The sequence below is a fragment of the Tursiops truncatus genome, chromosome X (assembly GCF_011762595.2).
Source record: "Tursiops truncatus isolate mTurTru1 chromosome X, mTurTru1.mat.Y, whole genome shotgun sequence".
In the NCBI taxonomy this organism is placed as follows: domain Eukaryota; kingdom Metazoa; phylum Chordata; class Mammalia; order Artiodactyla; family Delphinidae; genus Tursiops; species Tursiops truncatus.
This window is the reverse complement of record NC_047055.1, coordinates 50,538,417-50,562,386: the sequence shown is the minus strand read 5'-3', so window position 1 is coordinate 50,562,386 and position 23,970 is coordinate 50,538,417. Positions and strand designations below refer to the sequence as shown.

Sequence of the window (23,970 nt, the reverse complement as noted above, 5' to 3'; positions counted from 1 at the left end):
ATAGTATTTAACAGGCTTGTGTTCTCGCGATATAAAAAGAATTATGGGCAACGATGTATGTGTGTGCTGTTAAGATGAGTCCAAATTATTTCAGCCCCATTCATGGTATTGGAGAAGTACTTTGCAAATGTTTTCCATATAAATAGCGAATAAAGCTCACTGCCTCTTTGGAAATGTACTTATACTCTGTGCTAAAAAATGGAATTTAACCATAAACTATATTTTATATGCCATATTTTAATACTAAATTTGATGATTTTACAGGAATTTCATTAAATATCAATAATAACAAACAGTACAGAAACAGTAATAACAATGTACGACAAAGCGTATCAACAGTAAACCCCTCCTTTCCTCACTTAAGTAATTACCACTAACAGTTTCTTATGTATCCTTCAGACATTTTTGTATTGCTATTTAACTTTTCATGCATATAGGATTTGTTTCCTGCCTCCCTAATTAGAGGCTGAACTCATTAAGTACAGGGACTGCAGCATACACTTCTTCCATATTCCACATAATGTCTAACTGTACTGGACACCTTGAAAGTATGCAATAAAAATAACTACAGCTGTGATGGTTCTGTTGACTCTGTTAAAAAAGAGAAAAAAATGCAAGCCACGTAGAATATTATACCAAATCAGGGTAACATTTAAGGCCAAGTAGTAAAAAATCCTTGTTCATTAATCCCCAGGTCATGGTACTAAATTAAGATGGTTCATTTTTTAAAATTTGGATAGAGAGGCACTCATTCATTGAATAAATTTGTGCAGAGTCAACACCTGGCTATATTCTGTGGGATATACAGAAGTGTGAGCATCTCATGAAGCAAGCATCATTATTAACTCCATTTTATAGACAAAGAAACTGAGATATAGAAAGGTTAATTATTTACCCAAGGTTATGCAATTAGTAAATGCCCAAGTTGGAATTCAAATTCAGGCAGTCAGCTTCTAAAGTCTATGTGCCTTGAAGGAAAGGAATAGACTTGAGAGTTGGTATAAAGGAAATATTAGAATGTGTTTAGCAATTCATTCATTGGTTTGGGGGGGTGGTTGTGAAAGAGAAGCAGGCAAAATGATTGTGAGGTTTCAAGCCTGGATTTCTCAGGAAATAATTTGAGACAACTTCCAGATGAGTATTCAGAAACACACATCAGTATTATATGTCCTCCCATGCAAATATGAAATCAACTGTTGTTAGTGATGACTTAAAGTTATAAAATATAATGATCACTCACTAAATAATATCACTTTATTTTCCCTGTATCATTCTACTAACTCATACAAATATACTGGGATTTTCACATCAATAATAATGTAGATAACTAGGATATTCTAGACGAAATTTCACCTTCTTAGCAGACTCATGTGAAGCAGATTAATAAAGGATGATTCTCTGTGCTCAGAGGTTAAAATCTTGCCAAGCTAACATAATCATGGCAGGATCAAGTGTCTGCCAGTCAAGTACTCTTTCCTGTAGATTCTAGGCATTCAATTCCATGTTAACTGCTAGAGTAGATAAAAACAGCAGAAAACCTCAGCAGGAGTATGGAGAACAATTTTCTTGTACCAATATACATTATGGATCAGAGTAGGTACTCTCTATTTCCTCTTGATATTTAGGGAACCTTTATGTCTTATTAAACATTATCCAGTGTTCTTAAAAAAATTGCATGTGCAGATCCAAGGGTCAACAAGATTGAAAGAAATGTTTACAACAGAGAAATTATAAGAACACTATGACTTCCAGAGACATTGACAGATATAGAACACCATGCCAGAATGCCTGCGTATGTTCTCATAAATGTACTTGGTGACCCCTGCCATGTGAAAGAAGCCAGAACTTACTCAATTGGATAATAATTACTGCCTTGAAAGCCCTTTCCCTCCACACTAAGTATCTCCATGAATGTTTCTCTCTAAATATCAAACTTTTCCCTTTACAAAATGCTTGTCACTTGCAGAGAGCTGGTTAAAGGGGGAAAAAAAGGCAAAGTGATATTTGACAGGACTTGTTTTTTCTGACATGCTTCTAATCTGGAAATCTGCAACTTGAACACAAATTTCTGTGCAGATTTGTACTTCAGAGACTTTTTAAAAGATCCTAAGTCCCAGCTTCTAGGAGAAGATTCGTTTCCTGCAGTATATTCCATAAAATGTAACGCTTCCATGAAATATGCTCATCATGGAAGTATTAAAGGATTTAGAGAAGACATGTTGTTGTTAATATTATTAAGCTACATCTGCACAGAGATGCACACTGGATAGTAAGACAGGAATAATATATTCAGCCATCTTGATTTGCAATGGTAGAGCCCAAACCTGAGGATGGCAAGAATCCACAGATAAAAACCACAGTGCCACCACCCTCTTAGTGAGTCACAGAAAGTAAGACCTGCTGGCCACATTCTTTAGTCAGAGTTGATAGTAGACGGTAGAAAATATATTTTGACACAGAACATATCTCTCATGAAATATTCATGAAAACGTTTTGTTCAACAGGTATGTTACTTGCCTGCAGAAGATCTCCTATAACAACATTTCTGTATTTTCACGTGGGTGGCCTAAATCATTGTTTGGGGCGGTTGTGGTCAAACTGATTTTTTTTTCAAATAACAACTGGAAATACATTTGAACCCAAAAGTCTAGAAATATTTGAGCTACTAATTCCTCATGAATACTCTAGTCTTTTTGCCAAAATGTAAATTCTCTGCCTCCAAACAAGTGCCCCACAATAGTTTCAATTTAATGATCTAAGTTATTTTCCTCTATGTATACATGTACAGTTTCACTGCAAAAGTGAATAAATAGTATAAAGAATATGGACAGAGACATGATCCATAATTCTATATATTCCCTAATTTTAAAAGTGATTCCCTTGCCCAAGGTAAAATAACTAATAACTGGAGAAGCAGTACATAATTGAATCCCAGGTCTGGGTCAATCTGGAGTGAAGAATGTAAAAAAGGTATTAACACTTTGCAAAGAGTATACATCTGTGTATGCAAAGAAAAAAAATTAAAGCTTATCCGTGCATGAATTTTGACTTTTGTAAAAATACAAGCAGTGATCTACTTGAGCAACTGGAATGTAAATATCATTAATAAGTTTCTCTTTGCTTAGAAGCTCCTCAAGGACAGGGGGCTGTTTTATAACAGGTAATGATAAAGCTGTCTACTTTGGAAAAGTGCATTCACAGTTCCCTCATTATTTGATCAGAATTTTCATGTAGAAAGTCTTTTAGGCATTTACTTTGGAATAATCAATATCATTGCTTCTTCTAACACCATAAATAATTCTTTTTTTTTTAACCTAGATTCACCACAGGTTCTAAAAGATTAACTTCATTTACTGAAACCATCCCAAACCTTGCCAATCTGTGTGCGTGTTCTCTGTAGAGGGAAACAAAATGAGCTAGTTTTCCGGAGAATCACTTCATATACAGGACTAAGAAAATATATCTTAGAGACTAGGCAGCAGCTGGAAAGAATAGGGGTAGAATTTCATTGATCTCCTTTTCCTACTGGATAGTAATACCATTAGTACTAATTATAGTTACAATTATAGTTACAATCCCCACACACATTGCCTCACACATCTTGGCCTTGAATTTACGACTATTGAACTCCAAAACCAGTCTTCTCACATATAGGTGTAGCAGAGGCACTACCAGAGAAGAAAACATGGCAATGATGAAACTTGTGGTTTAGTTATCCTTTTTCAGCAAGAAAAGCTGCCAGCTAAATTAGAGTTGACTTTCAACTGCGGTGCCAGGAGATACAAGAGGGGGCCAGAAATTGTTAAAGAGATTGGAATTGTCTGGAAAACACAAAATAAACAGTAAGTGCAGGGCTACTCCCTATGTAGTGGTACAAAGACTGGAGCCTTAATATATATATATATATATATATATATATATATATATATATTTAGTAAAGCCTTCCTTAGAAGGGTGTGGAATGTGGGCCCTCCAAGACTCACTGAGATTAGCCTCTATCAGAAGGGTGGTTAAAAGTTGCATAAGAGTTATAAGAGAGGGGAAAAAAAGTTCCCAAGGTGGAGGTAAGGAGAGTTACTGTGACGAAAAGTGAGGATACTACTTGTACTGGTCAGGGTTCTCCAGAGAAACAGAACCAATAGAAAGTTGTGTGTGTGTATGTGTGTGTGTGTGTGTGTGTGTGTGTGTGTGTGTTTACAGTTGACCCTTTAACAATGTGGGAGTTCAGGGTGCCAACCCTTCATGCCATCAAAACTCTACATATAACTTGTAGTTGGCCCTCTGTATCGGAGATTTTGCATCTGCAGATTCAGCCAACATCGGATCGTGTAGTATTGTAGTATTTACTACTGAAAAAAATCCACATATAAGTAGACCCCCACACAGGTCAAATCTGTATTGTTCAAGGTCAAGTATATATATACACAGAGAGAGAGAGAGAGAGAGAGAGAGAGAGAGAGAGAGAGAGAGAGAGAGATTGAGATTGAGTATAAGAAATTGACTTAATTTAGAGGCTGACAAGTCTCAAGATCTGTAGTCAGCAAGCTAGAGACCCAGAAAAGCCAGTGGTGTAGTTTCCGTCCAAGTCCAAAGGCCTGAGAACTGGAGAGCTGATGGTGCATTTCCAGCCCAAAGGCTAGCAGGCTTGACATCCAGGTAGAGCCAATGTTTTAGTTCTAGTTCAAAGGCAGGAAAAAACTGATGTCCCAGCTCCAAGGCAGTGAGGCAGGAGTTCCCTCTTACTTGCAGGATGGTCAGCCTTTTTGTTCTATTCAGGCCTTCAACTGATTGGATGAGGCCCACACACATAAGAGAGGATAGTCTGCTCTACTCAGTCTATAGATTCAAATGTGAATCTCATCCCCAAACATCTTTACTGACACAGCCAGAATAATCTTTGACCAAATATCTGGGCATCTCTTGACTTAGTCAAGTTGACATACAAAATTAATTTTGTATGTCAATTTGACTGGGCTGACTAGGTTAACTTAATGGTTATAAGTCATTAGAGTGGTGATTGCTAGAACTAATCCTCCTAACACAACACTTCTAGGGCAGTCAGGAAATGGTTGTTTAGAGAAATTGAGGGACTTCCCTGGCGGTCCAATGGTTAAGACTCCACACTTCCACTGCAGGGGGCACAAGTTCGATCCCTGGTTGGGGAGCTAAGATCCCACGTGCCATGCAGTGCAGCCAAAAAAAAAAATTTTTTTAAATAGAAAAATTGAAACAGTGGACTGATAGAACAGTAACATAATGGCTCAGGACATTAAGGCCCTGACATTAAATATTTCCCCACAAAGAACTGCTGCAACAGAGCTCCTTATAATAATCACCTGAGCAGCAGACCCAGTAGCGTTGCATGGGTAAATACTCCTTAAATATTGTTTCCAAGAATGAGTCTTCCCAATCCCACTCCTGGGCACATACCCAGAGAAAAACATGGTCCGAAAAAATACATACACCGTAATATTCATTGCAGTGCTGTTTACAGTAGCCAAGACATGGAAGTAATCTATATGCCCAATGACAGAAGAATGGATAAAGAAGATGCAGTACATATATACAATGGAATATTACTCAGCCATAGAAAGGAATGAAATTGGGTCATTTGCAGCAACATGGATGGCCCTAGAGATTGTCACACTGACTGAAGTAACTCAGACAGAGAAAGAGAAATATCATATGCAGAATCCATAAAAAAATGATACAAATGAACTTATTTACAAAACAGAAACAGACTCATAAACTTAGAGAATGAACTTATGGTTACCAGGATGGGCGGGGTAGAGGGATAGTTAGGGAGTTTGGGACTGACATGTACACACTGCTATATTTAAAATGGATAACCAACAAGGACCTAATATATAGCACAGGGAACTCTGCTCAATATTCTGTAACAACCTAATTGGGGAAAGAATTTGAAAAAGAATGGAAATGATTCTCCCCTAGACCCTCCAGAAAGGAACCCAGCACTACTGACACGTTGATTTTAGCCTAATGCAACCCATACTGGACTTCTGACCTACAGAACTATAAGATAATAATTTTGTGTTATTTTAAGCTGCTATATTTGTAGTAATTTGTTATGGCAGCAAGAAAAATCTGATGCACACAATTGGAGTATAGAAAGTAGAGGAAAAAAGGAGGGACATGTCATTCAGCTCCCTTCTGTCTAAAGAGATTTCCAAGCAGTAAATCCTTCAACTTAAGGAAAAATGCAAATGGTGTTCAGGAAAAGAAAATGAATGTTATTTGATTTGTCCTGAGTAAAGACTCTTATTTATGCCCAACTTTTAATTAGCTACATAAATAGTACTGAGGCAGGGATTTTAAAAATGCAGTGCAGATATATACAAACCATCTATATTTGGCTTTGGAACCGATGTTTATTATCATTAAAAGGAAGCAGATCTTTTACTCTTTCCTCTTCTTCACTCTTAAAAGTCAATTAATAATCAAGAATTATGTCTTCTTTTAGATCTGGCTCAACATCGTTAGTCATCAAGGATATTCAAATCAAAACCATATTAGACGGCTTCCCTGGTGGCGCAGTGTTTGGCAGTCCACCTGCCGATGCAGGGGACGCGGGTTCGTGCCCCGGTCTGGGAGGATCCCACATGCCGCGGAGCGGCTGGGCCCGTGGGCCATGGCCACTGAGCCTGTGCGTCCGGAGCCTGTGCTCCGCAACGGGAGAGGCCACAACAGTGAGAGGCCTGCGTATAGCAAAAAAAAAACATATTAGATTCACAGATGTAGAAAACAAATTTATGGTTACCGGGGGGGAAAGGGAGGGGGAATAAATTAGGAGATTGGGATTGACATATACACACTACTATATATAAAATTGATAACTAATAAGGACCTACTGTATAGCACAGGGAACTCTACTCAATACTCTGTAATGGCCTATATGGGAAAATAAACTAAAAAAGAGTAGATATATGTATAACTGATTCACTTGGTTGTACACCTGAAACTAACACAACATTGTAAATCAACTATACTCCAATAAAAAATTAAAAAACTTTACACTCTCTAGAATGGCTGGAATCAAGAAGAGAGATAATAACAATTGTTGGTAAAGATATAGAGAAATGGATCCCTCATATATTGCTGGTAGGAATGTAAAATGATGCATTCATTTTTGAAAACAGTCTGGCAACTCCTCAAAAGGTTAAACAGAGTTATCACGTGACCCAGCAGTTCCACTTCTAGATATATACCCAAGAGAAATGAAAACATATGTCCACATAAATGTTAATAATAGCATTATTCATAATAGCCAAAAGTGGAAACACCCAAATGTCATCTCATTATACAACAAAATGTGATATACCTATACAATGGAATATTATTTGGCCATTAAAAGGAGTGAAATATTGACACATGATACAATATGGATGAACCTTGAAAACATTATGGTATGGTGAAAGAAGCCAGTCACAAAAGGCCACATTTTACATTATTCCATTTAAATGAAATATTCAGAATAGGTAAATTCATAAAAACAGAAAGAAGAACAGAATAGGAAAACCTATAGAGACAGGTAGTAGATTAGTGGTTGCCTAGGGCTGGAGGAAGGGAGAACTGGGGGAAATAAGAAGTGACCACTGGTAGGTACAGGATTTCTTTACGTGGTGATGAAAAATGTTGATTATGGTGATAGTTACACAACTCTGTAAATATATCAAAAACCACTAAATTGTATATCGTAAAAGTAAATTGTAATGTTTGCGAATTATCTCTCAATAAAGTTATTATTTTCAAAAGAATAGAAGAGAAAATAGTAACTTCTGAGGGTTAGAGGAGGGAAAGACATTCTTGATTTTTCCTCTGTGATCTTGTATAGTGGAATAAAGGAGAGTAGAGAGGAAAAAAAGCTGGGTTCCTTTTACTTTAGTATAATTTAAAATAAAAGTCATAGACTTGTTTCACTTATTTAGCAACTATAGACAACATACCCTATCAATTACTAACAAGAGAACTTGAAGTCTTAAAGTAAAGAATGTAAAAGAAGGTATGAACTATGTTCAACATCAAAATATACTCTATTTTGATTTCTATACTGGGGATGTTTGAATTTTTTCAGGCATTGTCTGCCACTGAGGGTTCTACTGTTAGTTTATTTTGTATCTTTATGAGGACAGTTGATATCTGTTGGATAGTCACCTCCTCATCTGAGATTTCTAGAACCAGATTAATTAGTAAATTTATCATATCCAATTTAGAAGTAAAAAGAATCCCCCATCTGAGACTTCCAATTCATCTTTACAGATTATAGTATTCAATACATTAACCATAAAAAATGGGATAGAAAAGGAGCAGCCAAGCCAAAATTGACTGAATCATCTGTCTAGGAAGCCAAAAGCAAGAGAACATGTGAAAAGAGAAGAGAAGGAGGAGTGAAGATAGACGAAGTTATGGAGAAAGTAGAACACTAGAAAAAGTGAGAGACAAACTGAAATAGACAGAGAGGAAAAGAAGCAGCTGAAAAGATGGTTTAGGCCCTGCAATTAAAACTCCTTTGTTGGGTCACAGAAGGAAATTCACATACTCCACATACACATAAAGAATCCAGACTGAGAAATGTGCTATTAAAATTATTTTATCTGGAACATGGTGGCTAGACCAGTTGTGGCAAGGATGGAGTTTCTGCTGAGGGAAATGAGTTTTTCAACTTTCCCATTGGGAAAACAATAGTCCTTTGACTGGGAGAGAGGAAGATACTCCTTTTTTCTCAAATCTCCAAGAACAATGGGAACACTAGTCACCTGTAAAGAAGGAGGGGGTCAAGAGGCCCCAGTGTGGGAAAAAAGTTGGCGCTTGCAACATGTATGGTGTCAGGGAGGACTGTAATTCAGGGACCCTTGTGCAAAGGCACAGACAGTGGATCTCTGATGGCTGGTTTTAAAATTTCCTTTTTCTGTCTGATAATTTTCTTCTGCTAGTCCCAAACCGTCACTAAAGTTTTGTTAAGCATAAGAGTGAGATATGAACTGTGTTTTAAGGATTTACTTTTTACTGTGATGTCTTAATTCTTAGTGTAGTGTGGATTGGGGTAAGAGGCAGCAGCATGGAGAAGCAGTTGTAAGACAGCACAATCTGACCAGTGGAAAAGTCTGAAGCACTTGCCCTAAGAAAGAATTGATAAGTGACCAGCAGACATACTTTTGGAACATACAACCAAGCATTCTCTAGCGTTTCTTAGAAATACTTGGGAAAGGAAACTGGGCAGAGACTAGGTTACTTGGTTAGGTTAGTTAGGTGACATGAGAGAAGGAAGGCTGAGGCTAGGTTATTTGGGTATTTAAAGGGAAAAGCAGCCATTGAAGGTCAGAGAGTTTGGAAAAACTTGGTTTTATAGTAATAGTTAATTATCCAAAAAATGGAAAGGGAAAGCATCATGGTTTTGTGAACCTCCCATTACCTAGCTGTTGTGTGACCTTAGATAGTATTTAGATGCAATGAGCCCAAGATTTCTCACCTATGAAATGAGGAAGTAGATCATCTTTAACATTCTGTTAGTGTCAGCATAATTGGAATAAGTGTTTGCTCTTAAGGTGACCACTGTGAAGGAAACAACCCTTGTGCATATGCTTTTAATATATTATTTTAAAAGTTAGTTTCCAGTATTGCATAGCACAAATATGTGCCTATATAGCACCTTCACAATTCCTTATTTGTTTTCTGACTCTACAGCTCCACATAATTGTCTAAAATTCTAAAATGTTCCTGTTTCTCCTGCTCTATCTTTTCTGATCACAACAGTAAATTCTGATCATTATATAAAATTTAGAATACTAAAAATTATGAATACAAATTACCTAAAACTCCATTACATATAGATAACCAGTATCAATATTTTTGTGTACTACACATAATTTACATATATATGCATACATTTCCATAGTTTTGAGACATTTTTCATTAAACAATTTATCTTAGCTATGTTTCAATGTCAGCATAGATCTACATTATTACTTTAAATGCCTTTACATTATTCAGCTGTATGAATAAACAATAGCTTATAAATTGAATCCCCTCTTTCTGGACATTTAAATTGTTTCAAACATTTCAGCAGTATTGTAAGCAACACCGAAATGAACACTCTTATAAATGTTTTTGTTCACTATTATTTCCTTAAGATAAATTCCTTGAAGATTTGCTAGGTCAAAGAGTATGCACATTTTAAAGGCTTTTATTAAGTACTGCCAAATCACACTCCTGAAAAATGTGTACCATTATACCTTTCCACTTGCAGTACATGGTTGGGCCTTTTCTTCACATTATGAGAACAATGATGGGAATTTTTAAATTTTACTTTTGACAACAAAACAGGTAAATAGCAGTATCTTGTTATTTTAATTTTCATCTTTTTTATTAGTAGCGTAGGCGAGCATTTTTCATATATATTAGCCAAAATACTAATATACATATAAAAGTATTTTTTCTGAATTGCTTATTCATTTCCTTTACAAATAGTTTTCTCCTAAGTTTGTCACTCCTTTTATACGTTGTCTTATAAATGGTGTTAGTATGGTTTTAAATAGGAACTATCAAGACAGATCCTAAAACTGGATGACAAATGTCACCTAATATTCTCTCTCTTACCTTTCCTTAGGTACAAGGTACCCTTAGGAAAATTATCACAAATCAGGTTGCTGGATAAAGAAGAGAGGCCAAGAAAGGATCTTAAACATCAACAAATTCTAGTATTTCTTTAAATCACTTAATACTTTTTTGGTGGCTGAAAATTTGCTAATCTGCCCTGAGTAACAAAACTTTGACTCAACTGCACTTTACTATACACAAACGCTGTGTTTACTAAAGAAGATGATAATATTAGGATAATACAGAGATTTAAGCCATATTTAATATGAAATCAGTGTTTCTATGTGAAATGAAACAATATTCTTTTCACATATAAATATTATGGTAGTTGAGGTATGCCAATACAATTTGTGAGCTTTTGCTTCCTCATGAAATCACTAATAATTATACTAGTGGGAATATTTAATAACACAAGTTAAACAAACCTAAATATAACATCTGAAAAGACCTAACTTATTTCCAAAACAGTTGTTCAGAAAATCAACCAGGGATATTCCTAAGCTAGAGAAATTTCCTGATACTTTCCCTCGTGCTGCTTAGAGATTGTTCATTTAGTATAGATTCAATTGGAAAAAGTCAGGATTCACTTCTGTAAAGCCTCATCATCTATACAAATTTTTTTTAAATAATTACATTCTTTCTCTAGCCCTTCAGCATAATTAACTGCAGATGTCGTCTTCGGCAAAAGAATTTCCAACAATTAATTGGCAACCTGCTGACACAGTTATTATGTTGTGAAAATCCAACTTTTCCAATATTTAAAAGTATATTACACTTGTTAAAATGTTTTCCTAGCACCCTGAACCTACCCAAAAATAATGAAAAATTTTTAAGTTATTTATTTGTTCTGGTGCATTATTTTTTACTTGTCTTTCAATCCAGAGACTGACAAACTCTGTTAAAACTTGAATTACAACTAAATAATTGTAAGTAATGCATCTTACTCCCATAATCCTTATTTTTATTGTATTTAAAGGGACATTTTCCCTTAAAGCAAGACAAGCTGGTGCGAGTTAATACCAATTTCAGCAGCTCTAACACTGGGATATTTTACCTGAAGTTGTAAATAGTGGTGACAGTTTAAGGTAAATATTACAAGAAAGATTTTCACTTTCTTCAAATTTCATTTCCTATGGGGTGCAGTGCAAATGTTTTAAGTAGATGCCATCTGCTATGCCATTCATTGCCTTTCACCTCTTGTGTTCTCTTAAACTTCTGCAAGCAATTCTTATAAATGAATTTCCTGACCAAAAGAACATTGTTAAAAACCATGGCAAAAAAATCCCACTGATCTGACTTGTATGTCCCCAGTTAATACCCTGGCCAAAACTAGAGGAGGTTGTGAGGAAAGCATTCCACACTGGAAATAGTGTGTAAATCACTATCTTACAAACTATTTTGTATGTCTGGGGTCTGGAAATGGTCCAGTTGTATTCAGCATTACTAAAGAAAAGAGTTTATGTCATAGACTTTTGTTCAGGCAACAAACTGGTAGAGTACTGACTCCTTGAAGGAATGGATAAAAATTCAAATTGACCTTCAAAGACTGAAGATATAGGGAGGATGCAGGCAGGTAGGTGTTTACCAGGAATCAGTTCAGAGCTATTGATTTAGGGAAGGAAAATCCAAGAAAGAACAGGAGCAGTTACATGAAATCCATGAAGGAAAGAGGATTTTCTTGCTTGAAGACAAACAAACCTGGATGAGTTAATACCAACTTCAACATCTTTAGTATCATGATACTTTACCTGGAATTACCAAGTAAAACTCAGTTATCCTAATTATATCAATACATTATTATTTGAATTATCACTGCATGCCAAACACTCTGCTAAGTGCTTGATAAATAATATCTCATTTAAGCCTTACAATAATTCTATCAAGTAGCCAGGTAACAGCCCCATTTTAGAGATAGGAAAAATGAGGATTAGAGGGGAAAAGCAACATGCATAAGGTCACACAGCCAGTAAGTGACAGAAGTGGAAGTCAATACCAAGACTATTAGACTTCAAATCCGTGCTTTCATCCTCTATATTGCCCGATTCCTGTAAATGTTCCTCTGGGTTCTGCTCAAGGATGCTTAGGAGTAAACCACTTTTTCATCTTCTTTTCCCTTGTTACACCTATTGATTTAAAGGCTCTTTATTGCTGCTAACTACAGGAAAACAGGGAATGATAAAAATATAAGAAGTTGGAAAGGTAAAAGAAATCTTTAATAGTAATGGATTGCCCTATATCTAATTGAAATAGAAATTTACTAAGCCAGTTCTCATGATACCTCTGTGTATGATGGATATGACCTAGGGGCTCAACCTTACCCAGTGGTCTCACTAAGCTATAAAGTTTGATAAGGTTTCTCAGACATGAGCTACAAAGTGGATTCAGGGGCACCACTGCTAGGTAAGTGGAGAGTCTTAGTTTTCCTCTGTAGATAGGCATCTGCTTTTCTTCCAGGTTGTACTTATTTCTTCTCTGCTGCTTCCCTTGGGCCTTATCTAGTCTTGAGTATGGACAAAGACAGTGCTTCTCTAGGTGGTATAGCATGGTAGAAAGGTGGAATAATAGAGCAGTTAAGCACATGGACTAGAGCCAGATTGCCAACTATAAAGCCTGGCTTTGTCACTTACTGGTGTGTGAGCTTGGACAAGTTACTTAACTTCTCTGTACCTCAGTCTCACCATTTGTTAAATAGAGATAATAATTGTACCTAATTAATAATACAGTAGTAAGGACTACATGAATAATAATTTGTATAGTCCTAGTGCATAGTAAGCATTGCAAAAGCATTTTCTATTGATACTATTTCACTTTCAGATTTTAGGAAGAAGGACCTTGTAATTCCTTCTTCTGTCCCTATGGGAGATTCTGGCCACTGGCAGTCCTGTTTCCTTTTCACCTGTTTTTACTCTTCTACACAAGAGTCATAGATCAGTGACTAATACACTGGAATACTACTCGGCAATAAAAAGAACAACCTACTGATACAGGTACAACTTGGATGGATCGTAAGGTTATTTTGATGAGTGAAAACAGGTCATTCTCAAAAGGTTACATGCTATATAAATCCATTTATAAAGCAATCTGTATAATTTTTTCATTTCAAGTTTGAGAACAAATTAACAGTTGTCCAAATTTAGGGACAGAAGAAACAGTTTTGAATCTTGACTTTAGTGGTAGTTCCATGAATCTATATATGTGATAAAACGACATAGAACTACACACACACACACACACACACACACACACACACACACACACACAGGAATGCATGTAAAATCTAGCAAAACCTGAATGATGTCTGTAGATTATACCAATGTTAATTTCCTGGCTTGGGTATTGTACTATAGTCATGTAAGGTGTTAACATTAGGGGCAGCTGGATGGAGGGTACACAGGACCTTTCTGTACTATTTTTGCAACTTTCTGTACTATTTTTGCCACTTTATCTCAAAATAAATTTTTTGTACATGTTGATTAAGGATGCTTTCACCAATAGACAAAGTCGGGCTAATTTCCCTATTTGACCAAGGCCAAATTCACTAAACTGGTATTTCAGGAACACTATAAATTAGGAGAATTGTTAATAGCTGTGCTGCAGAAAGAGTTTTTCTGAGGTCAATACATTCAGAGCACACGACACAGCCCCTCCCCTCTTGGAGATTCCTCTCTACATTGCTCTGTGATTTTCAATCCTGCCCATGTACCAGAATTATCAGAATAAAAATTAAAGGCAGAAATAATCTTCAAGTCAAAGAAATAGACACAATCCCAAGCCACACATTGGAAATAATTTCTTCCACTTACAATGAAATTTGAACAAACAAACAAAAAAAGCAGGACTCTGAGCTAATGCTTGCTGTTCCCTTAAGTGTTCAAGCTCTGAACATCTGACTTAGAACTGTGGCAGACATCAGACGTCGAAAGCAGCAAGAAATGACCCCTTATGGAAACAGCTCCATAACACAGAACAAAAGGGGAGCTGGAGTTAAGGAGAAATTATACCAGCACATCATCTTCATTTTCTGAGAACCTTTAGAAACTGCTTCAGTATGAGGAGAGAGACAAGCAACAAGTAACTCTACAGATGTTGGCCAGTCCACTGAGCAGAAATTAACTACAAGACTGCCACAGAATACCTGTAACTCAAGGCATTTCACTGAGTCATGCTGGCCTGCTCAATCCAAAGCTGGTGCTCGTGAGGGCTGAGAAAGGAGAGAATAGCCTAAACTGAAGACCAAAATGGTCTCCAGCAGAAAATATAGCAATTCGGAAACAATGATATGAGACAAACCTGAATTGAAGCTTCTGAGATGCTCAAGCTCATTTCCTCCTACCTCTTCACACATCACACTTCAGCAAACAGTTGCCCCCATTCAAAGCTGGAAAAAAAGGGACAACACCTAAGCACAGATGATTTAAAAATAAGCAGCAGAACAGCATGAGCAAAAGGTAGACAAAGGAAGAAGAAACTGAAGAACAGGTTCTGAATATTTTTAAAAAGCCTATTTTAATAGGTAAACTTTACAATTCTACTGAAAAATATTAAAAATACTTGATTAAATGGAAAGACACAGCTTGTCCTTGGATAAGAAGACTGAATAATACGAAATTCCTGATTCTCTGTAAATGAATCTATAAAATCAAACAAACCCTAATCAAAATATCCATAGGCTTTAGGGAGGGAGACTGAAAAAGAGTGATACTGCAGTTCATCTGGGAAAATGAATAGGTGAAAATATGCCCCCCAAAAATCTTAAAAACAAGTTTTATAAGGAACTTTTCTTATCAGATAATAAAATATATATGAGAAATTTCTGTTTTAGAAGATTTATACTGGCACAAGAATAACACTTCTGAACAGAACAGTCCAGAAATAGGCCCAAACACATAAGGGAATGGATTATATAATAAAGGCAGCAATTAATTACATTGGATATTCAATATTCAATAAATGGTGTCAAAATAATTGATTAGTTGTATTGAGAGGAAAAAAAGTGGTATAGCTACCTCAATCCTTACATAAAACTTATTCCAGAAAGATTAAAACTTTAAATGAAACTATAAGAGTACTCTAAGAAAATATGAGCAATTCCAAAAAAAAAAAAAAAAGATCTTGGTGTGGAAAGCTCTTTCTAAACTAAATACCCAAAATCTGTAATGGGGAAAAAAAGATAAATGTGACTTTATTAACATTAAAACACTTCTACAGGAAATAAAGAAAAAACAACTGAACAAAATCCAAAGGTAAAATATTTCACTATATGCAACATTTTTCCTTAATTCATAGACGGTGGTTACAATTACCAATCAGTTGGAAAAAGATGCTCCTAACCTAAATGCCCATAAGAAACTGATGAAATACATTATGGTATATTATGTTAAACAGAATGAAGTTTACATGCACTGATACAGAAAGGGTTCCAAAATATATTAAGTGAAAAGTGAAAGGAGTAGAATAGTAGTTATGTTAATAAAGATAGACATTTTCTTTTCATACGAAATGTGGTTATCTTTGAAGGCAGAATTGTTTAAAATAATTTTTATACTTTTCAGTATATTTTCCAAATTTTCTATAATGAACATATTTTATAATCAAAAGATGTAATAAAATAATAAAGTGATAACTTTCAGTGACACATACTGCAAAGAAAATATACTTAATCCCCTTAGTTTACATAACTTACGAGTAAAAGTTGAGAAGACCACTTGCAAACACTAATGTCTATTAGCAACACAGAAGGAAATAACAGCTCCATTATGTTTTTATAAATCCCTCTGTCATGCAAAATTCAAAAACATAAGTAATCTAGGAGACTTGATATTAATGTTATTAAAAATTCTTAACTCTATGCTACTTTATGCAAATGATAAAATTTTGTAATGTACCATAGCATAATAAATAATTTATAGCACAGCAATAAGGTACACCTGGTCCAGGTTGGTTTAAACCCTTCCTACCTCTGAGGTGAGGCAAAACACACACGTGAATTGGCTCTTTAAAGTACTTTTTTCCCAAGTAAATATTAGCTTCAGTGAAGAGTTCTGATAATTTTACCAGTTACTCTCTAAAAGCTATATGATAAAAGGACATCATAAGGACTAAACTACACGGAGGCTTTAGAGAATGTGTTGTATTCCAGATCTCTTGAAAAGAAGTATATTTCTAAATGCCATGAGTTTTAATACTTAAATATTTCATTTTTAAATTTAAAAGATATACTCCACAAAAAACACAAAACATAAAATTTGAAGTAATACATAAGTGTGTTGAAGTTATTACACTGCAGGTTGTCCTAATGCTTACGCTGGTGGGCACGAACATCTAATCAAGTGAGGATTTATCCTTTTTACAAGAGCGTGCAATTCCTTTTCAAATTCAGCTTCTATCTTATCACTTGACCCCTGAAGCCTTTTGAGGGCAAGGACACCTGTATCGTTAGACCCCGTCAGAATGGGGCATTGGCATCATTTGACTATCCGTGTGGTCCCTTTCTTCACTTAGCTCAAGTTTCTTTCCTGACCTCTTCAGCAGTCTCTGCTGTTGCTTAGGAAAACCCCTTCTTACCTGAGTTTGCCACCTTACAGGAAAAGAACAAACTTTTAGAGTGAAGACCCTGGACGCTCAGTGCCCCAATTCAGGATGGCAAAAATTCACAAAGGAGAAGGCGGGGACGACTGCAGCGCGGAGGAGGTGACGACCTCTTCGGTCGGGCTCGGGTCAGTGAAGGGAACGGCTGACCTCAGCCTTGAATCACAGCCAAAGGAAACAGCTCGCCGATTAGAAGGCACCGAGGAAGACCCCGTAAAACTCTTCTCACGCCCATGCACCCAGCCCAGGAGCTTCGCTCCCACCCAGCTCTTCTTTCTGGCATCATTCATTGGCTGAGCGAGTGTGATGGACAAACCTGCAGCCCAACGAACGTGCAAGCCCATCGGGTTTCCCGGCTCTTTTCACCTTTGACTTAGACTAGGTGGCGGAAGCACCCACCACCCACCGTTTGCATTTCCGGAATCCTAGCTTTTACTGATTCAAAAATCCGTGACACCTGCCCGTTCCCCACCCCTACCCCCGCCAGACTTAACCTGAAAAGGCAAAAATACCAATACAGGTAAACTGGGACGAAGTGAGGGAGTGGCATTGTAATGTACACACTACCAAATGTAAAATAGATAGCTAGGGGGAAGCAGCTGCATAGCACAGGGAGATCAGCTCGGTGCTTTGTGACCACCTAGAGGGGTGGGATAGGGAGGGTGGGAGGGAGACGCAAGAGGGAGGAGATATGGGGATATATGTGTATAGCTGATTCACTTTGTTATACAGCAGAAACTAACTCACCATTGTAAAGCAATTATACTCCAATAAAGATGTTAAAAAATAAATAAGTTGTCTTTCGAATTAGCTTCTTACACCCACTCAACTTGATTTGAGACAAGAACTTGTGATAAAACCTAATCAAAGTGATGGACTGGGAGAAAATACACCAATCTATTATATATACAGGGCATATCTTCCTGTAGTATGCTTCTGACTGATTGTTATTATCTGCACTTCTCCTTCTATTTTGCAAATATTCTATAATGACATACGTTCCTTTAACATTGGAAAATACAGAGCAGGAAGGGGCTAACTACTTCGGCAAGTGTTCTAAGATGCAATAAGGATGTTGCATTTAGAAGTTTTAAGGGCTCTACTGTCTGTGATGTCTGGCAAGCACAGTATATATTCCATTTGAGAACCTCTGCATCAGTGAGCCAGGTACATGCTATTTACTATAGTCTTTGATTCGGCACAGACTTATAAGTAAATCTGCTACCACACCCCTCCTTGATGGTTGCAAAAATCTCAGAACTACAAAAAAGTGACTCTCAGAATATGACTGCTATTGCTAAAAGCAATAATTTACTTCCTGATTTTGTATAAATTGTAACCTAAATATCCAAACATGCATGATTGGTTAAATATCTATCTCATAGGTTGGAATATTTTGACATTTATAGACATGGGGGGTGACTATTGTTAAGCAGGGATAAATGCAAGATACTAAACTATATATATGGTGGGATCTGGGAAGACTAGTAGGTAATTTTATGCCTAGTGACCCAGAAATTCCCCAATCCTGTCTTCCTCTTGCCACAGCTCTTTCCTGTTAAGGTCCTGGAGGAAAGTATATGCAGTTGGGGAAATGGCAGATGTGAAATAGGATATTATTTGTTGTGCTTGTGACTTTGTGCCCAGTACAAAGCTCTTTGGTAAAGTGAGTTTAAGGGGCTTCCTCCTCACAATAAATTCAAACCAAAATCTCTGGATCAAATTACTCTGTAACCAACCACATGGTGCAGAATTGGTGAAAGCATAATGTCACCTATAAGGAAAAATAAACCACATAGGGGAATGAGACCTCTTCCCAAGTCACGGTGGAAGGTGGGCCTGGGTCACTTACCCAACCTACTCCTGGAAGTGAAGACAACAACTAATATGGATGTCCTTTCTGGGTGAGGCACTCCTGCCTATCTCCCCTCTTCTCCATCCCTACCTCCTCCCATCCTTTCCACTCCCCACCCTCCTCCCTTCCTTCCTCCCCTCTCCCTTCCTTCTCTCCCCTTTCCTTTCCTCCTCCCTCCCACCCTCTTCTCCTTCCACCCCCCTCCTCACTCTGGTACCCTCCCTCTCCCTTCTCCCTCCCCACTTTCTCTACTTCAACACTCCTCCCCATTCCTTCCTCCTCTTCTCTTCCTCTCTCCCCTATCTTAGTCCTTCTCCCCTGTCCCATTTCTCTCCAATCACTGGGATGTGTACCCACCAAAAAGAGCTAAGATCTGTGAAATGTATCAGAATGTTAATTATATTGATAATTATATATTTTTAAATGTTCCTTTTCCTAAGGATTCTCTACTTTTTCTATAATAAGCACCATATTTTTTATAATGAGGCAAAAATGGTAGATTTTTATAGCACGATACATTTTGACATTTATTTATTTTAGATTGTAATAGAAGAACATGAAAAAAATACCAATGATGTAAAGTGATCATTTCCAGTGAAAGGCAAAGTAGAACATATTACAAAGAAAATGTGGTTAGTACCTTTAGTTTACAGTTACACAGGATAAGATGAGCAAACTTTTTAAAAATGCTATGTTATATTAACACCTCAGTGGTAAACAATAACTTCATTATGCTTAAATTTATAAACCACTATGGCACATTAACAAGCTCACAGTCATATCATATATGGTCTTGATGGACATTATTAAATGTATGCTAATTTTTTTCAAGGGGTCAAATTTCACAATGCACTGTTTTAGTTAGTATAATACTGTATTTCTATAGCAAAGTAATGAAGGCACAGCTAGTACAAGCAGATTTAAACCCTTAGTCTTCTGGGCTGGAAAAAGAAAAAAAAAATATTTGCATTGATGCTTCAGGAACTTTTTTTTTCAAGCAAATATTTGTCTCAGTTAAACAATTCTGACAGTTTTCACAGCTACATTCTAATAGGAATATGACAAAAGGACTTCACAAAAATCAAAACTTTGTAGCACCAAACTAACATGCTTTAGATAATTGACAACAGTTTACATATTTTGAAGAATATTACACTACAACAGGCTAGATAGAATAAACTGATACTTAGACACTTTAAGACAATATTTTAGGCTACCAGGAAAGTACGAAAACTCAAGACTGTTAGGAATACTAGTGCTGAGGTTACAGGGCAGGTTTTGTTTTTTTTTTTTCCCCAAGACTATATAAACCTACTTCACTTCTGCTTGAAATTTGAGATTCTTGAAAATTCTTTCATGCAGCCTTTTTTTTATTTTCGATATTTCCTGTTTCTACAATCTTTACCAACATCATAGGTACCATTGACTTCTCCTGTATAGTAATAGATTGATTTCAGGATGACATTATCATGTAAAATTTGACCAATTTCAAAGTCCTCATCAAGGATAGCATCTTCTCGTGGTTCAAGCTTTCCAATTGTAGGAATCTCAGGAGGGCTAAAGAAATTGAAGAATGATGCATTAGGAACCACTCTTGGCTGGGTTTCAACTTCTCCAGTAGCAGTTGTGCGACTCCGGGTGGTTGTCACTGTAACATCCTTTGCTCTTCTCCAATCTATCTTACAGCCTTTGCAATCTTGGATTTCCCAGCCCCAAGAGAAGAAGGGATCGTTGTGATCTGGCTTTGACTTTATTATATATGTCTTGGTCAGCACCTCATTTTTGAAGTATGGATTGGGTAGAAAGCAAAATTCAAATGTGTAACTTATAGGCCGGCCAGGTTTTGAGAACTTCAGGCTAACATCGGACAGGAACTTCAGAATGGGCTCATCATACTTCTGAATCATGGGCCCCAGCTTGTCAACATTCTTTAAGACAGTCAGCCAATAGTCGGGAATGCCTTTAGGATCTTCTCTTTTAGGCTTTCCCTTGCGAGCTCTTTTAAGAGCTCTTTCCTTAGGCCTGACCTCAGGAACTCTTTTAGGAGCCTCTTTTCCTGGAGCCCTTGCCTTAGCCTCTGTTACTTTAGGCTGCTCTTTATCTTCTGCCTTTGCCTGGGGGGATTCTTTCGGATCTTCTTTTACTTCAGTCTTGGCCTCCAGAGCATCTTTAGACTCTTCTTCTTCTTCAGCCTTTGCCTCGGGATTTTCTTTCGGAGCTGCATTTTCTTCAGCCTTGACCTCAGGTTTTGTTTTCGGGTCATCCTCTTCTTCCTCACCCTCTAAGGCAGGCATCTCACTAGGGCCTTCTTCCTGCACCTCCTCATCACTGCTGAACACCTCATCCTCCGAATTCCATTCACATTCTTCTTCCGTAGGCTCATATTCTGCATTGATGATTCGAAATCGCCGATCATACAGAGGCCTATTGAGTTCGGCATATTTTCGTTCGAGATCGTGAATTGCCTTTAAGAACAGGGCGTCTACCTTGTCACATTCATCTTGAATATTTCTGAGCGCCTGCACACGATTTCTAACTGCCCGAGGCAGCTGATCCACGAAACTTCTACCCGACGGAGCACGCCGCGCACTTCTGGAAGGCCCAGGTACCCTCTTCTTTCTATAGAAGCGGCTGCAGCTACTGCTGCTGCTGCTGCTGCCACTACTACTGCTGCTGCTGCTGCAACTAGTGCTGCTGCTAGAGCTGCTGCTGTCAGATTCTTCCCCAGAATCGCTAGACGAGCTAGCCACCATCTCTTCATCCACCCCCTGGGCGGCAGGTTCCAAGACCCTGTTAGGATCCGCTTCTGCCATTTTGCAAGCCTGCACACCTCTTAGGGTGGTGACTACCGCGCGCCCACAGATGGGCAGAAAATGACTCACGGATGCTTGGGTGGCGGCGGCGGAGGCTCTGGCTGAGGTGTTGGCAGCGGTGAAGGCAGCAGGAGCGCGGGGCGGGGCGCGGCTGGGCCGAGGAGATCGCAACGGAGGTGGCAGCAGCAGCGGAGACCTGGACGAGAGCGGCGAAGGCAAGGCCTCTCTCAGCTACAGCTGCAGCGGACTGAGGCGTGCCGCAGCCGAACGGCGCAGTGCAAGACCCCGAGATCTCTTCACTGCTTACATCTCGAGCCCCCTCCCCTCGCAGTCAGACCTCCAGTTCATTTAGTTCCCAGTGTGCCCTCAGCTCGCACCTCATTTGCTGGGCAAGCTTGATTGACAACCTCTCAGCCCAATGAGTGACCAAACGCACCTCCCCCTCCAGGCTCCGCCCTCCTTCCCAGACGCTCCTTGGTTGCTGAGGCAGACACCCCTGGAAGACGTTTTTTCCCCCCTCAAAATTCTATCTTTATAGTTTTATAATTACAAAAAAAAAAAAGCTTAGATATGAGGTAAAAATACTAGTCATGATTCCTAACAAGGGAAGAGGAATATTCTTCTCCCATCCGCTCATCCTTAATTCCCGCTTGGTTTGTCAGGGGCCTCGTAACAAAAATCTGTTTTTTAAAAAATTGGGTGAAAATGCTCCAAGTGGCATCATTGGGTAGTGTGATTATTGATGATTTTTAAAATTCTTTTTCTTTTATCTAATTGTTCTATGAGCATGTATTTTTACACTGGGGGAAAAAGGGGGAGTCGTTTATTGGTGAGGGGGGAGGGGCTGGAAAGCAGGCATATTGCATTCCACGTAGCAGTTTTAATAAGTGCTGTCTGTGATGTTTGGCAAGCCTGGTTTATATCCATCTACAAGGTTTGCGAACCCATGTTGCCGTGAGTCAGTTACACCATTTTTACTATATTTCTCTTTTTAAGCTGGCATATAAGAGACCCCATCCTTGCTGCTGATTTGCCACGTAGTCCTTCTCAATGATTGTTAACAACCTTATAGATAAAATAAAAGGGCATTCAAATGTTAAGTAGTATTATTTAAAAGCAGACGATTTGTTCTATACTTTCGTGCAGCAGTTTTCAATTCCACGAATAGCAGGACGGGAGGGGGAATCTGTGCTGATGAAACTGCATCCTCTGTCAGGGTGTTCTTTACATTGTCATCTTCCACCAGTTTCCTTCTAACACTGTAAAATTCTAGCCATACTAAAGTATGATTTACAAGTCCAGTAATATATGAATAAACTTTTGCAAAATGAAGTTTAAAAACAGGTATCTGTTATTTTTATTTACAGGATTCTTTTCTGCAACAGAACAACTCCCTTGGTACAACCAAAAAGACCAGTGTTTACTTTTCATTAAAAGGTAAGGAACATATTTAGCCCATTTTTATGAATGACAAGAATTACCTATCTGTGTTTGAATAAAAATTCACAAGATATAGTCTTTTAAAGACTTAATTGGAAGATATCTTAGTAGTTCTATGGAAGCGGAAAACTCCACAGAGGTGATTTGGAATGCTAATGTAGAAAATAACCTAATTAATCACATTCACTTTCTAAACCTGCTCATAGAATACAAGTAGCAAATTAAAATATAAAATATGATGAATTATTCATTTCAAGTGAGGAAAATATTAAAGTTAGATTAACCCTTATGTTACCTTTTTATTATAGGATTTGTGCTTAGTCATTTAGTCATATTTTTTAAAAGTTAGGAAACACTTTTATTTTCTATTCTGTAAATGAATTTACTTTTATTGTTTATTCCTGGTTGTCAAAGTATGTAAGCATTGTAAGGAAAAATACAATATAGAAAATTCCAATGATAATAAAAACACAATCTTAATCATTTGTTAACCATTGTTAGCATTTTGATGCATTTCCTTCCAGAATTTTCTTTGTACATATTCACACCTGCCTGTTTATATATGCTGTTTTATCTATGTGACATCGTATTCTCTTGTAATCTGCTCATTTATCAATTAATTGTGACTATACTTTCACAGTAAATGATCAACATCTTATT

The 23,970-nt window shown here is 37.4% G+C and overlaps 2 protein-coding genes and 1 long non-coding RNA gene across 4 annotated transcripts in view; 1 reads left to right on the top strand and 2 right to left on the bottom strand.

Annotated features, from left to right (window-relative positions):
- Positions 1-3,941: 3,941 nt before the first annotated feature.
- On the bottom strand, positions 3,942-17,463 carry LOC109549503 (uncharacterized). The gene is made up of 3 exons (XR_002175811.3): positions 17,179-17,463; positions 14,905-14,992; positions 3,942-6,716 (listed from the first exon to the last, which is right to left on the bottom strand). It is a non-coding gene; the product is annotated as an uncharacterized lncRNA (long non-coding RNA).
- Positions 17,464-19,571: 2,108 nt separating this feature from the next.
- On the bottom strand, positions 19,572-22,218 carry NAP1L3 (nucleosome assembly protein 1 like 3). The gene has a single exon (XM_004331413.3). It carries the CDS (start codon positions 21,868-21,870, stop codon positions 20,428-20,430), a length of 1,443 nt encoding a protein of 480 aa, XP_004331461.1. The 5' UTR covers positions 21,871-22,218; the 3' UTR covers positions 19,572-20,427.
- FAM133A (family with sequence similarity 133 member A) overlaps positions 21,558-23,970 on the top strand; it is a 55,258-nt gene continuing 52,845 nt past the window's right edge. For both annotated transcript variants that reach the window (XM_019932227.3, XM_073799612.1), the window contains exons 1-2: positions 21,558-21,662; positions 23,238-23,307. The gene's annotated coding sequence lies outside the window, so the exon portion shown is untranslated. The remainder of the gene's footprint in view (positions 21,663-23,237; positions 23,308-23,970) is intronic.

What these genes read in the sequence shown, in the direction of transcription:
- NAP1L3 (XM_004331413.3), bottom strand. Translation starts at nt 21,870, where the DNA reads ATGGCAGAAGCGGATCCTAACAGGGTCTTGGAACCTGCCGCCCAGGGG.